General features: G+C 34.6%; 1 protein-coding gene across 4 annotated transcripts in view; it reads left to right on the forward strand.

Moving 5' to 3' along the window:
* Positions 1–16,951, forward strand: part of LOC145293201 (lysosomal phospholipase A and acyltransferase-like) — a 62,306-nt gene that overhangs the window by 37,815 nt on the left and 7,540 nt on the right. For 3 of the 4 annotated variants that reach the window (XM_080139725.1, XM_080139739.1, XM_080139716.1), the window contains exons 2-5: positions 3,798–3,951; positions 4,452–4,570; positions 9,342–9,440; positions 13,353–13,580. In XM_080139725.1, coding sequence (XP_079995851.1) covers positions 3,798–3,951; positions 4,452–4,570; positions 9,342–9,440; positions 13,353–13,580 — 600 coding nt within the window. Of the gene's footprint in view, positions 1–3,548; positions 3,684–3,797; positions 3,952–4,451; positions 4,571–9,341; positions 9,441–13,352; positions 13,581–16,951 lie in introns of those variants that run through there. The other variant, XM_080139729.1, reaches the window with a different exon arrangement.

Consider the following 16,951-nt stretch of genomic DNA (forward strand, 5'->3'; position numbering starts at 1 on the left):
GCATTAATACTGCAGGCCTCTGATTTCTGCCCATCAACCACTACTCTTATGAGCCTATCAGAGAGAAATGATTTAATGATTGAGAAAACATTTCCAGTTATACCGTAGCTGGAAATCTTGTGAAGTAGGCCTTTATGTCATACCTTATCGAAGGCCTTTGATATATCAAGAACAATTGCCCTAGAAAGGAAGCCTTTGTTGAGAGATTTGCTAATCCTGTAGACCTAGCAGAACGGAAACCATATTACATGTCACTAAGAAGGTTATTTCTCCTGAGGTGGTTGACTATTTCTCTATTTAATATGGATTCCAGCAACTTACTCATGACACATAGGAGACTTATTGGTCTGTACTGAGAGGGAGATGACTTATTACCTGAATTCTTAAATACAGGGCATACTGATGAGGTTTTCCAGGGTGTTGGAAAGCACTTCTCCTTAAGGCAACGCTTAAACAATTTTGTAAGTATGGGGGGCAAGTTCTGGTTGAAGCTTTTTTAACATTATAATTGGAATGCTGTCAGGGCCAGTTGCTTTACTGGAATCAAGGTTCTTGATTAGCTTGGCGACCTCATGCACAGATATTTGTATGCTACCTAGCATGTTGTGTGTTATAGGAGGAAATACGGGGAGTTGATGGCCTTCGTCGCATAGAGGTAGAATTAGCTGCAAAGTTCTTGACAAATAGTTTGGCCTTGTCTGATGCTGACGAGATGACCTCTGGTCCATTGATAATGGTTGGAATTGAACGCACGCTTCTGTTCAGGATCTTATTTGTTATCTTTTTATGGTATCGTTTTTTATATTTTTTTTAGCCATCTCTGCACTTATCTATATATATAATAAAAAGCAAAATGTGTGTATGTCCATCAAAGGCTTTTGGAGGTGGGGGGGGTAACTTTTTCTTAGAATCTTTTGTATGCTACCTAGATTATAATATGTACAATTTACGAAAGGGGGTGGTGTGTATCTTTTATTTTACACGCTATTTTTGCGATATATATTTACTCTCTGCATGTTTCTTTGGCTTTATCGTATATAAGCGAAACTGAACCGTAGCAAAATTAGCCTCCCTGGCACTCGTGCTCGGAACATCCAGAAAGCAACAAAGTTTGATCAATGCGGCCAAAATTCGTCATATCAGACAATTGCTATTCAGTATGACACTCCCCTTTAAATGGGGGAGCTGGTTTTGAGAGAAACAAACAACATATGCAGAAACTGGTTTGCAGCCAAAGTTAAGTGCGTCTCATTTCCTATGGCGTGATGGTTGACCTCATTTAATTCACGTGCCTGTCACATCACTTTTTAAATGTTTGACTTTTTAATCGTTTCATTTCACACATTTTCAGTTCTCTGCCAGCGTAGTGTGGCGGTAAGTCATCAGCCTATTAACCTCAAGGGCGGGTTTGAGCCTACCTACCTACCAAAACCTTTTTTTCTTTTACACCTCCAAACATCCGGGCAATGCCGGGCACCTCCGCTTGTCTATAATATAAATCTCAATTGTCGGTTTGTGTGAATATATGTATGTATGTTTTGACAAATGCGATGGATTCTGACGATATCGGTATCATTTTAAAGTTCGACATCTCAGATGACAAATTTCGAAAAATTGACCCAAAACATCAATTCCTACACCCTCAACTGAGCAGTTTTCTACAAGGAGAGGTCGGTTTTTGCGTTGACATTTTTGCAAAGTCATAATCTCGATTGGATTGACTACCCTTAATTTCAACACTCAGGACTTTTGGTTGCGCGATGGCCATATCAGCTAAGGCATCACTTTTTTTTACCTTTTTCTACTTCACCTTATGAGTTCGAACTTGCCTGCCTACTAAAAAATTTTTAACACCTCTCTCCACCCAAACTGCCTATTGTTGTTTTGATTCATCTCCCCCAATACTACCACTTTTTTATAATCCCCCGCCCCCAGGGATTCTTTACTACATCACCTACACACACTCGGCGAATGCCAGGCATCTCCACTACTGTTGTTTAACCCCCCCCCCTTCCAGGTTCCTTACCACACCACCTTCACACACCCGGGCACCCCCACTAGTTTCAAATATAGCAACAATTTATAAAATTTACGTATTGCTTTATCTAAGTTATCCTAGAGCTAAATTTTGTATTCTCGGAACCTTTCTTCATCACCAATATACTTTACACCAACAAATCTCAGCTTGAATGTTTTTTCTTATCTGTGAAATACTCAACTCCTTTTCCTCACAAATGCATTCCTCTTAAAGCAGCTCTTCCCCTAAGAAAAATTAATGCCATATATAAAAATATGTCCAGCTACAAACAGGAGTTCTTTCCCTTTTTTTTTTTTTTTTTTTTTTTTTACAATACTCACGCTTAACATGCGAAATCCGTGTGCTGATACTGCTGTGAATAGTTTCTTCTATTAAATTTCCATTTCAATGCACTTGCTCAAACCATTTTATTTGTTAGCAAGGAGGAGCGGGGGGGGGGAAGCTTTATGGGTGTTTTTAATACCAGAGAGTTATGATCATTGCTGGGTTAATGTTCATCATTATCATATTCAGTTTAATGTCCATTTTACATACTGACATGTTGAAAAGACTTTTCTAAATTGACTTCCAAATTAATCTATCTCGGCTCAGATCTTTATTTAACCCTCGTTTTCTCAAATCCATCGTTATCACTTATTTTTTTCCCCCATGTTTTCCTTGGCCGTCTCCTATTAACTGACCCTGCTAGCTCAACTGTTCTACATTTGCTAACCCAAGAACTCTTATCCATTCTTTCATTATGATAATTTTAACAAAATCTTCTCTTCTGCACACATCTTTTTACACTGTCCAGATCAAATCTTTCTCTAAGGTCATTAGATGTAAGTCTTTCACACTGACATTACATGTAGATCATTCCATTCTCGTATCATTTCTCATCACACCTCCTCAACCCCAACCCGGCCAGGTTTTACTTTTATACATCATCACGTTTCGTTTCGTATGCATACCTCTCTGTCAAAAGTGGTAACGCTCTGATGCTTAGTTCTTTGAACTTGCTCCATCCACCCCTAACCTGCTATTAGATTTGGGTGTGAGTATGAATACTATCCTCTGACCTCTCAATATGGATAAAACAATAGGATGGACTGAACTCGAGAGGGTAACATTTTTTTTTCTATCTTCACTCTTTTTCTCTTCTATCCCTGTTGGTATTTCCTCTTTTCTTCTTTTATATTTCTACTTTCTCCCTCTCTTCTCCTTTTCCCTTTTTTTTTTTTTTTTTTATCAGTCATAAATGAAAATACACGTAATCTTATTGACTTAAACAAAATGTGCACTCTTATCTTGATAACAAAAATGTTATACGCATTGAATTGTTTTTACCATTACAGTAATTGAGCCATGTGATAATCAAGTGACAACCACTCTCTAATTCTCCTGTTATCTTACTACTACTTATTCTTCTTGTGGTCCATCATGAGTCATGACCAGCAACATTATGAAAATAAATAAATAAATAAAAACTTGTCTCTCCTTCTCTCCGTCCCGGCTCTCTCCGTCCCGGCTCTCTCCGTCCCATCTCAGTCTATCTGTTTGTGTGTGTGTGTCTCTCTCTGCTAGTGACAATATTTATGGCTGCTCGAATATTCTTATTTCCATGTTCCAACATTTCAACTGTTCCAGTCTCTGGGTTTTTGCACATGTATATTATTATAACCAATTACTAAATGATGTTTGATTCTTGGTTTTAATTTGAGAAATTTTTTTCATTTGTTTGGAATCTTTTAAAAAATGTTTTCTTGTTTCATTGTTTCAGTTCCTGGAGATGGTGGCAGTCAGATTAAAGCAAGATTGAACAAAAGTACATCAACAGCTGTTTACTGTGAGAAACATACGCAATACTATTACACACTATGGCTTGATTTGAGTCAGATCTCTTTAGCACAAAATTGCTTTGTTGACAACATGAGGTAAGATCAAAACTCTAAAGTTATGTCCTAATTTTTGTTTCATCACGGTCTTATCCTCTTTTTATTTGATCAATCAAGTTTTCTACAATGTCATTTAATATTCTGCATTTATTATTGTCCCCCCCCCCTCTGACAAAGGAGGGATTTGGCCTAGTAATTAACTCCCATTTGTTTGCAGTTTTCTCAATAATCACACCTTAGATTTTTTTGAAATTTTACACAAACATTAGTTATGGTGAAAGTAAATTTTTGACACAACAGAATTTCCAGAATAACTCTGATTGCTCCCCTAGGAGATATTATAAGGATAAAATTGCCTCCAAATCTTTCCTTCATTCATTTGTTCACACTTTTTTTCAGTAACCACGCTGTGGATATTTTTGAAATTTTACACAAACATTAGTTGTGGTGAAAGTAAATTTTTCATTCATGGAGAGGAACCCTGCATGCTCGGCTTGTTTTTTTATTTTATTATTAATTTTTTTTTGTTCTCATTTCAGGTTGGTATATAATACCACCACCCATCAGACCCTTGATTCACCTGGAGTATCTATCCAGGTGCCAGGCTTTGGCAACACGGATACTGTAGAATTTCTTGACCCTGGACGAGAACAGTTCAGTTAGTATCAAGACTAGTTCATTTATTAATGGAAAGCTTTAATCATTGCATGTATATTTTATGTTGAGGAAACGTTTGTGCTTATTACTCAAAATTAAAGAATTGGGCAGTTTGGAAGTTCGGCTTCGTCTCACTATGGTCTATTTTAATCAATGCAACATTTTATAGAGGGTTAATGATTTGATTTGTTCAAAGTTGAAGAAGCCTGTCAAGAATTTTCCATTAAAACTCAAAGATGCACGAAATCCTAAAGTTTGCAGGTTGTTGGCAGATGGTGGACAATGATTATATTTGGATTTTTTTTACTATTGTTCTCATCTTGAGTGCTATTGTCGCAATGTTTCAGCTGATATAACCTCTGTTATTCAGGTGTTTCTTGTTGAACTTGGAAATTTTTCTGTCTAACTTAGGGATCTGAACATGCTCTTGTTCCATCAGCCATGACCAGGTAGAAGTCTTAAGTAATTCAAATGATGAGCAGTTTGATAGAATGGAAGCATAATAATGGTTCCATTCCAAATTCTGTGCAGACTCCAGTTCGGCAAGAAACACCTGAAGTAGGTTGGAAGTTACATCGGCTGAAACCTTGAAAATAACCATTAAGATGAGAACAGTAGTCCAAATAATCTAAATAACTTATTAATCCTCATCTAAAAAAATTCAGAAACATTTTTATTTTGAAAATACTTTTTTTTTTTTTTTAATGCAGTCTAAATAAATTTTAGCATACAAACTTGTTCCTCAGCATATATATATATATATATATACACACACACACACACACACAAGGTTAGTGGGAGAGAACCCCAGCACAAGGCTCAACTATCAATAAAATTAAAAGATAAGAGCCTACTATTTAATTATAGATCAGAACAACATTGATACCGTTGTAAAGAAAACAAATTATAGGTCCCCTTTGTATTTGAAACCAACCGTATCAATGTCGTTCTGATCTTCTGTTATATATATATATATATATATATATATATATATATATATATATATATATATACTTATGATACAAAAGTATGTATTTGAAAATTAAACTTTTTTTTTTTTTTTTTTTTTTTTTTTACTCCAAGGCATATTGTTTAAAAAGGCTAGATGTGACATACGCCAGATTTATATGGGGACTAGAGTGGGGAGTTGGGAAGCAAGAGGTTTGTTTGCATTTAAATTTCTGTATGTTGGTACGGTTGAGAGCAGGAAAGGAATTCCAGAGGCAAGCAGTTTAAGCAAAGGTACTATTAGAGCAAAAAAAGATCTTTCATTTTCTAGGGATCCCTAGAGTAAAAGGGTGGAATTTTACTGCTTATCGTGTAGGTTAATGGGTATTTTCACTGACGACTTACAAATCAATGTACATCTGGGCTGGTGCATCTGCCACTATACTCTTCCTCCTAGATAGGGTTCAAAAAAGAGTCGCCAACCTAATAGGTCCAGCCCTGTCAGACAAACTTCAACCGCAATCTCCTTATTGAAATGTAGTATACCTGTGCCTGTTTTACAAGTATCTTAATAGTAAGTGCTCAAAGTACTAGTACCCCCTCCACATAAATACCCCCCTCCGACAAACCAGACAAGTAACAAAATTCCAGCCCTACAGTGTAGAGATCACCAGATGCCATAAATCCTTCTGCTCAAAGAGATTCTTCCCTCAAGCTGCTAGACTTTGAAATCCCCTCCCATGCCCCTGTTTCCTTGACTGTACTGACATGCAGAAGTTCAATGTAATATGAACAGACATCTTGCTGCCCAACTCCCTACATAGTATCCCGGCAAATTTGGTTCCTATTAGTAACCCCTTATGACTTAATGGCACTGTGCCTTGTTTAGAATGAATAAACAGTAAAAAAAAAAAAATGCAGCAAGTTCATTGGAGCACATTCTGTGGAATTATTTGTAAAACAAGCATAGATATGCAATGATGTCGCTGAGACTAAAGTTTGACAGATAATGCAGAACCTATAAGATTATTCTTTAGAGACTTTTAACTTGTCCAAAACGGAGAGGCTGGTAGTTCGTACATCAGCCGAAATATGGCGACAGTGCTCCATGCATGAGCAAAAGATGATAAAGGCCGACGTTTCAGTTTTAGGACAGTTTGGGGTTTGGCATTCTAGCCATTGTAGGGATGTACTGGAATTTCTTCAGTCGATTGTATGTTCATATTTATAGGATGATTTAGTTTCTGTTTTCAAATCTCTAGCAGTTCTTCATCTTTGGATAGAGAGTGACGGAGCAAAATTGCTGTCAAAACTTTTTCTTGTCTTCAATTTTTTCATAGCAACTCGTTTTTCTAATTAGTACGTGATGTTCATTACCGGATTGCTTGAGTGTTTCCGCTCTACTGATGACTTTTTGTTTTGCATCAGCGGAGGCAGTTCATAAATTATTTGGGGCATCCTTTACAAAGTGTGAGAAACCTGAATAAAATGTTTAGAAAATGAATTTGTGTCTTTTGTGTGATCTGTCGTAGGTTGGAATGAAAACATGAAGAAAAAATTTGTTGTTAGAACTTTGATTACTAATGATGAATTATGCTAATTTTTTTTTTTTTCATTCCCAATTGAATGAGGAATGAGAATTCATTTTTATTATTTATTAGCGGGGGTGCTTGGCGTTGCCCGGAGTGTTTAGGTGTGTGTGTTGGGGGGGGGTGTAAATCAAAACAAAACGATGTAATAACCCTGTTTAAATATTATAAAAAAAAAAAACAATGTTAAAACTTCTAAAAAATCTGAAAAAAAAAAATACAGCGAACGTGATGGAAAAAAAAAAAAAACAATTAAAAACACAAATGTGATGCTATATGAATGGTCCGGCATTGCCCAGGTGTTTAAAAAGATTAAAAAAAAAAAAAATAACAGTTTTGGGGGAGGGAAGTAGGCTCGAACCCGAATCCTTGAGTCGAGAGTGAAAAAAAAAGTGTAATGCCTTACCTCAATGCTATGAAGGTAGATGAATGAGGATAGATGAAAGTTAATGATTAAAAAGGGAATTGACAGGTGTGTAAATTTAATGAGGTCAAACATCAATCCCGTAGTTAAGTTTGGGGGGGGAAACCAGCTCCACATAAAAAATGGGGGTGTCCCAATGAAAAGCAATTGTCTGATATGACGGTTTTCACCGTGTTGATCAAAGCTGATTTGCTTTCTGGACATTCCTTGCGTGAAAGCCAAGGAACACACACCGTTTCAATTTAACATTTTCGCTTTTATACTGAAAAGCCAAACAAACATGCGTAGACTATCGCGAAAATAGCGTGTAAAAGTCGCCAAAATTAAAGATACATGCGAACTTGTTTCATAAATCATAGATGTTATAATCTAGGTACCATATAAAAGGTTCTAAGAAACAGTAACCACTCCGAGCGCCCCCCCCCCTCCAAAAGCCTTTGCCGGACATACACAAAAAATGCGCACACTAATACACATTTTGCCTTTATATATATATATATATATATATATATATATATATATATATATAATCTTTTAATTAAACGAAAAAGTTAACTTTAAGATTGTGTGTGCGTGCACGTTTTTTTTTTCAATTGTGATTTTGTTTGTTGGATTATTTATAACGTTTTGACTTTGAACACCGATTTAAGATTGTATTAGGATGCTTCTATCAGAATCACAAGGATCATCTGATTATCCTGGAGGGATGATGGATAACATATGTAGAATTGTGAAGCAAGGATTGCGTAATCTCTGACCACACCTCTCCTGACTTAGTCGGCACTGCTTGTTTCCAGTGGCAAGGGGAAATCCATGACAACTGGAAACAATGCCGAGATAAGTAGCTGGGTATTCTGAAAATAGTCACTCATTTTAGTACAGACCAGGCTCAACGATGCTTAACTTTAGAGATCTAATGAGAACCTGTGTGTCAACGTGATTATGCCATATTAAATTTATTGTTGCTACACATATTCTACTTGCTAAACTGTTTGATTACCTTGCTCTTGAAATTTCTTGAACAGGCTTACAACCCTAATATGGGCACATGTTTTTATGTTCATTGTAACTTACCCCAATCAATTAATAACCCTTCCAATTATCGTAAATAAATGCTTGTTAAGATAATATTAGACCGACTTAAAAACTCAGGAGAGATGAATAAAATAAAAAAAAAATTATAGCTTACTAGCAGAGTGCCCCACATTGCCGGGTCAAAAGTATGATATTTTAATTTATGCAGATTTCGTATTTGTTATCATAAAGCCAATTCTCTATTGATTAATATATTGTACCCAATATATAGTATTGATTCCAAAAGTAAACAAACAAAAAAATGACTAGTGTGCCATCAGTTAGAATCGAAACCAAAACATTTAGCACTCCAATCTTAATTGTTACTATTTGAACTGTCATCAGACTGATAAGAAATAGTTCAAAATGAACCGACTTTAACGTATAAGTGTATATTTGCACATGTGTACAAGAGCATTTGAAGTCTACTTATGCATGCAAAGTTCCAAATTTTTTTCAATTTGACTCCTTAGCAGGTGTTTTTACTAGCTAAAAACCCATAATAGAACAATCCACAAAAATACAATCACCCCACACCACTCTGCAACTTTGTGTCTCTGAGGAGATGCACTTTGAAAAGATAGATACAGATAGACGAACATAATGAGTTTTATAAATTAGATTTATGTCTTTTTGTAATTGAAAAAAAAGAAATTCATTTTCATAAATGCTACTGTAAGATGGATACTACTGTTATTTTATGCAACGTCTTTCACAAGATTTTTTGTTTTTTGCAGCCACTTATTATTACCACATTATTGAACGATTAACAAAGGAAGGTTATATAAGAAACTTATCCCTGCGAGGTGCACCTTATGACTTCCGGCGATCACCAAGTAAGTAATGTAATTTGATATTCTTAAAGATTTTTCCAGAAACTAAGTACTATAAAATGCTTAATTTGTGATAATACACATTTCAAAAAAAATTATTATATAAAAAAAATGTTTTAGTTGTCAACACATCTCTGTAAGTTTGTCCAACTGCAGTTTAAAATTAATTTTTTTTTTTTTTTGTGCAATATGGAAAGAGTATTTTTGGTGTGATGTGCTCATGTTAGAATGAGCATTTGAAGAGATTAAATTGATGTAGAATGATCTGTGAGACGTGTGTTGACATAGAAAGGAAATTTCAATATAGACCAATGTTAGCGATTTAACGAATGTATTCAAGGAAGTAATATAAGAAAACAGGTATAAGATATAGAGAATATGGCAACATAAGCTAATCTAGTTTAACCTCTTGGCTTTGGTCTATCAAACAGGACAGACAGACAGACTGGAAAACTGGTCTATCAAACAGGACAGACCATGTTGTGAAAGACCATCCCCTCCTTCTCTGGAAACTGCAGGGAATACGAAGAATGTAATATTACTAAAGCTTAATGATCTCTTAACTGCTACATTGGTTTGGCCATGTTGAGAGTAATGAAAATATGGGGATCTTGAGGAGGCTGAAGGAAAGTGGGATGATCCAAGAAAACTTAGATGCAAATCATCAACAAAGATCTTACTGGAATTTGAATGGAATGATTCTCGTAATTGTCAAACTTGGAGACTGGGATTGCAATTTTTTTGCTCAGCTTGATTTTGTTGTTGGCATTTTTTTTTTCCCTCCTTTCCCGGATTCTTTCTAGAATCAGGTACTTACAGTTGGGACTATATGAAGATTGTCCAAAATCAATAAGTGAAAATGTTCTTATAGAACCCAGGTTGTCATTCAGTACCGTTATCCACTTCAACTTCTCCCTAAAACAAAAATAAATGAGATTAAGATCTTTTTTTTTTCTTTTTTTTTTTTTTATACATCTATAATTATCAGTCTCCTGAGGCTAAAAAATCATAGTTAAAGCAAAGTCGATCAGATTAAGGTTTTTGTTCTGTTTTAGACTTGTTGCTGGTAACTGATTCTTCCAAGATTGTTGTCTGGCTGGATTGTTAATTACAATCAAACAACTGACAATTTTTATGTAGACCATTTTGCTCTTTATTACATTTCACGTCTAAATCCTTCCCGATTCATTACTGAAGTATTGTCAAAAAAACTCTCTCGCTTTCCAATTCATGTGATTCTCTTAACTTTGCTTCTGTCTATGCAATTCTCATGAATGTTAAATTTAGCCTTTAGCTTTTGACTGTTACCTTTCCAAGATTTATTCAAGGTCGCTCAGTAATTTCTTAACATGTGCATTACAGCTTCATGTTTCTCATTGTGCCATTCTCTTCTGTCATAAAATGTCTTTGCAAATTTTGTATCATAAATTCATTGTTTTTGTAATCCATGTTTGCATCACTTGTTACCAGAGTTCAATTAATGACAACCAAGTTTCACTAGCTGTTCCTGATAGTTCCTTGTATCCTCATAAGAATTCCTTCAGTTCTCTTTTGATTGCTGTTTCTTTGTCTAGACATCATTGTCTAAGCCATCCTAGCGGTCTGCATTTGATTTTGGTACTCCACGCTTCTTGTTGGGTCTTTTTATATAATTAGGAGGTTGTTAATTTTCTTTTGCTATTGCATACCCAGTATAACCTGTAAGAATTTTCTGTCTATTTTATTGCTTGGCTTAATGGTAAGAGTCGACAATTCACTGTTATAAAGGGAAATAATCCACATGTATAAACATCACGTATTTAAATTACTTGGACTACTTTTCTAACCTTAAGTATTAAAAGTTAGAAAAGCATTTCATCCAAGGCATGAAAATTGTTAAACAAAATGTTTTTACTATAGACTTTAAAAATAAAGGTACACGATTCAGTTTGAAATTTATTTCTCTTCAAAGTGCACTTTTATAAATTTTACAAAGTAAGATATAAAAATTTAATTTAAATTGAATAAAAAAATTATCTTGGATTTATTTTATGTCTGTTGCACTTTAAAAAAAAAAATCATTGAAAATTTTATATCTATATCATTAATTGCTAGATGAAAGATAATGTTTTTAAAGTGCACCAAAATTTACATTACATAAAATAAATCCAAGGTAATTTTTTGATTCAATTTAAATTAAATGTTTATACCTTACTTTGTAAAATTTATAAAAGTGCACTTTGAAGAGATATAAATTTCAAATTGAATCTTGTACCTTTATTTTTAAAGCCTATAGTAAAAACATTTTGTTTGACAATTTTCATGCCTTGGATGAAATACTTTTCTAACGAATCTTATCTTTTTAAGATTATATTTTAAAACTCTTCTTCTCTCTGTTTCAGTTTGTATTTCTCCTCACACCACAACTCATTTTTGCAACCCCCTCTTTGTATTATTACAGGTCTGAATATTCTCTCTGTTTCAGTTTGTATTTCTCCTCACACCACAACTCATTTTTTGCAACCCTCTCTTTGTAACACAGGTCTAAATAATGAGAAAATCTGAATTTTTTTAGCAAAAACTTTAAAATAACTTTATTAGATTAATGTTTTTTAAACTTTTTTCAGAATAGAAAATCTTTAAAATTTAATAAGGAACATATTTCATATAGGTTTCATTAACAAATATTCAGTACATAACGAGAAAAATAGAGATGAAAATTTCAAAAGGATTGTATAACTGGTTACGGTCAGTAGTAGTCCTCGCCAGCAAAAGTCTTTGTTATTATTTTATTATTATTTAAAACATTTTGTGTCCTCCTCTTTTGTGCGAGGATTAATTTTCTCAATATTTTTGGTCTGTGTAACCTCTGATCTTCTCGGATGTATCTTGTCGAACACTGGAAACCTTTCTGTTGATCTTTGGAATCTGCATGCAATTTTGAACAGAACCCCTTATTTAATACATGGTGATAGCATTAGTTTTAATGATATTCCTCATTTCATTATCACATTTTCTTGATTAAAATAATTCATGATAAATGATATTAAGCAAAAATTTTTCTCCCATTTTTTTTTCTTTTTTCTGGAGATGGGGCATCCTACCGGATACTTTCACCTGCCATTTCAGAGACTTCACCAGAGAGATCTTTGAGAATTATAACTGTTATGGAATAAACTGATGTATCCATTTTAAGAATAGTGGATTTACGCAGAGACAATAAATAGTTGCATCTAAACATTGATGTAACCAATTCATGGCAGTTATGCTAGAACCATGACATGTACTTTTGTTGCATACTTTTGTCACATACTTTTGTTAATATACTTTTTATTGATTATACCACCGTGTTTGTCTTCATTGTTACTGAATTGCAATACTACAATACTTTTTATGCACAATTGTTTCTATCTCTTTTGCACTTTGTTCACCGAGTATATTGACCAGTTATTGTAATTTTTATTTATTAGCTCATTTGCTTCTATTAGTATGTGTTTGTGTACACATATCAGTTTAAGACCAAGTTTTCTAATTAATGAAATTTTATTTTTCTTGATGTCTGAAAATGATCTTTTTTCCATTTCTCTGAGTTTTTCTTTCTATAAAAACTTGCCACATTTAAAGGAATTACTTTCAAAGAAAATTGGTTGAATTTTAGGTCAGATGGTGAAGTTTAAATGTTGGAAGCTTTTGTGGAAGATCTTGTGAAATTGTTGAGTTTCTTGAAAGATGTTTTGATTTGTGGTGTGTCCTAAAAACTCAATGGAGAGCTAATTCTGTTAGGAATAGCCATCCAACAGATGCTAGAATGTAAAATGGATGTAGAACCGAATATGATGATGAGTGATATAAGTTCATTTTTACTTATTATTTATTTAGTTTTATTTATTAATAATTTGGTTGTTTCAAGTAATTGTTAATCTCAATCTTTTTTAGATGAATTTCAAGACTATTTTCTTAAATTGAAGAATTTGATCTTGGAGACGTATAAAGCAAACAACAACAGCCGAGTGATTCTAATCGGGCACAGTATGGGATCACCAACGATGCTATACTTTCTCAACAAACAGAGCCAAGCTTGGAAAGACAAGTACATCCGTTCTTTGGTCACTATCTCTGGAGTCTGGGGTGGCGCACTGAAAACCCTTCGTTTGATGGCCTCAGGTAAGGACATAGAAAAAGACAAATGGGAAGAGCAAAGAGAGCTAACTGATTACGAGACTATTCCTCTCTTGTATAGACGTAATAACTTTGAGAATGTCAATGATAAATTCAATTCAATTTCAAAAGCTAAATCTACACATTTACATATATATATAAGATAATAAAAAGTTCAATCTGTGAAAGTGTGTGTGTGTACATTTCCCTACACAATAGCTCTGTCAATTTTCAGTCTACAGACTCAAAATTTGATATAGGGTATGGATATTTGGGAAAATCATTTTCGGACAGAAATTTGGTTACGGGGTCAAAGTTCAACGATTTAATCTTTGAGAACTCTACCAAACTCCTCCGCCAATTTTAGGTATAAACAATTGAAATTTTGGATATAGGTTCCTTGGACAGGGATCTAACTTGATTTGAGCCCAAAAAATAAATGTTAAGGGATCATAATAGGGGTCAAAGTTAAAAAAAAATTTGACCTCTGCGGTCTCTACCAAATTACTCAGACAATTTCTGGTCTAAACATTTGAAATTTTACATAAAGGGTATTCAGAGATAGGGCAAGCTTTTTAATCGGTTGGGGTCGAAAATTTGAGCTACCAATATATATATATATGTATGTATGTTTGCATGTCTGCCTAAAACTTTTGACAGAAGCGACGGATTTTCACAAGATCAGTATCGTTTTGAAGCTCGACCCTTCAGACGACAAATATCGAAAAATTGGCTAAAAAACATTAATTCTTCACTTTCAACTGGGCACTTTTCTACAGGGAGAGGTTGCTTTTTTTCACCAATATTTTCAAGTCATCCCCTCTTTTCGATTGTCTAGCCTTAATTTAAATCTGTCATTTCTAGTTTGGTGGTGGTCGTAACAGCAAAGAAGTCACATTTTTTTCCCCCTTCGCGGTACAGGTTCAAGCCTGCCTTCCTACTACCAATTCTTTTTTTTTTTTTAATGCTCAACACGCATCTCCAAACACCCGAGCAACGCCGGGCACCCATGCTAATATATTACAGAAATTAAAAAACAAAAAATTGATGATGAAAATAAAAATTGAATAAATTATAATATTTATTAATCCATCAAAAATTCAAACAAATTATAAAGAAAAATATCTTTAACCCATGGATTTTCAAAGATCAAACCTTTTTAAAAAAAGAAAAATGTATCTCTGATTGGTGTAAATTTGAAAATATTAAAATATATAAAAAAAACCCAACTTTTTTGTGAACTGAAAGGTATTACAGATTACAACTTCATTAATTGATTAATTATTTGATTTTTACTTTAACTCTTTTATTCTATTCTAGTAGCATTGTTCGTGATCCCGTACTGTGCCTCATTAGAATTAAATAGAATAAGAGTCAAAGCAAAAATCAAATAATTAATACATTAATGAAGTTGTACTCTGTAATGTCCAGAAGTTTTTTCTTGTTTTTTTTTTTTTACTTTGTTATATATAATTCCAGGTTAAGAATATTCAAAGATAAAGAGCAATGAATTTAAAAATATAATAGTGCTCAGTAATAAAGAACAAGGTATTGGGTATGTGTACATGTTTGTATATTTCTTTGTAGAAAATTCATACTTAAACTATTCAACCAATCATTATCAGTTTAAAACACAACTACTAGATGCAAACATGGGTAATATGGGATTTAGCTAATTCCAAAGGAGATGGGATCCCTTCATGAAAATTCAGATACCTTGGACTTGTGTGAAATTTTAACAATAAGTGTTACGAGGGGCATGCAATAATAATGCCCCTGGCCCACTTCCCATTGTAGTAGAGCAACGAAACATGGCACAGTTATTAGTCTTTCTCTACATAGGAACCACCCAGAGTTATGTATTTCTCCCTTTGTTTGATGCAGCTCTGGAGACCGTTTTTGTAGAACACCCCAGGTTGGTCCTCCAACCACGACGTGACTTCAGAAATAAAGGCTGCATCATCTGGGAAATGCTTTCCTTTCAAAAAGGCTGGGAAGAGGTGAAAGTCAGAGGGTGCAAGGTCAGGAGAGTAGGGAGGATGGGGCAGGATTTCATAACCACACGCCCGTGCTTCTGATCTGGCGACATGAGAGTTGTGGACGGGAGTGTTGTCCTGCAGGAGGAGGGTACCTTTGCTGATCTTGCCCCGCCTCTTGATTTTGATAGCTTCCCTTAATTTCCTCAAAAGTGAAGCATAATAGGCTCCTGTAATTGTGGTACCCTTTGCCAGGAAATCTGTCATCACTACTCTGTCCTGGTCCCAGAAGACTGAGCATGACCTTGCCAGTGGAGGGCTGCACCCTTGCCTTCTTTGGAGGTGGTGAGTCCAAGTGCTTCCTCTGCATTGACTGGGTTTTGGTCTCTGGATCATAGTGATGGATCCAGGTTTCATCCTCTGTAATCAGTCTTTTGAAAAACTTTGGCGCATCTCCAAATTCATCCTCGAGCACTTGACGCGTTCTCTCTTCTGGAATGGTGTGAGCAACATGGGAATCCATCTGGCAGACACCTTATGCATATGCAAATGGTCATGAATGATAGTTTCCACAGACCCTGTACTAATCTTGACATATTGGGTTATTTGCCGAATAGTAATGCGCCGATCTTCCAAAATAGCAGCCTCAACTTGATGGACAGATGCCTCATCAAGGGGGGGGGGAGCGACCAGGTCTGGGAGCTGTTTCCACAGACTTCCGGCCATGTTTGAATTCACGATGCCAGCATTTTACATCATATGATGGGGCATTATCACCATAAGTTTCTTTCATCAAAAGTCTCCTGTGGTGTGCGTCCTTTCAAATACAAAAACCGGATCACTGCTCGATATTCAACAGGCTCCATTTCACACCTGACTCCGCTCAAACACCTGTAAAACAGAAACTACAGTTATTTCAGAATTGTAATTTGCCACATAACCCGTAGATATATAAATCATTGCATATGCAAAATTTCAGCTAGATCAGACAACTGGAAGTGGGTCACGGGCATTACTTATTGCACACCCCTCCTAGATATCAATTAATATTCAAATTTCAGTTTCTCTGGAGTATTCAAAAGGGTTTTTACGGAATATAATATGGGCACAGACTTCTATTTGATAACTTAAATATGTCAAATTTGTATTGAATTTGATTTGTAGTTATAAAACAACAATCAAGCAGTCTTATTTGAATTTCAACTAAGACCAGTTAATTTTTTAGAATCAAAATTATGAATGGATTTTGATAAATATTTAAATAAATATTCTAGACGTAACATTTACTATCACTGTACATTGATTTTAATCTTTGTAAAGGGATATAAAAATGGTTCAAAACTGTTCGTCTAGTACATAGATAAACAAAGATAAAAATTCAGGTTAAATCAAAATATTTTT

The sequence above is a fragment of the Euprymna scolopes genome, chromosome 2 (genome assembly GCF_053919585.1).
Source record: "Euprymna scolopes isolate OS-2025 chromosome 2, ASM5391958v1, whole genome shotgun sequence".
Taxonomy (NCBI): Eukaryota; Metazoa; Mollusca; class Cephalopoda; order Sepiida; family Sepiolidae; genus Euprymna; species Euprymna scolopes.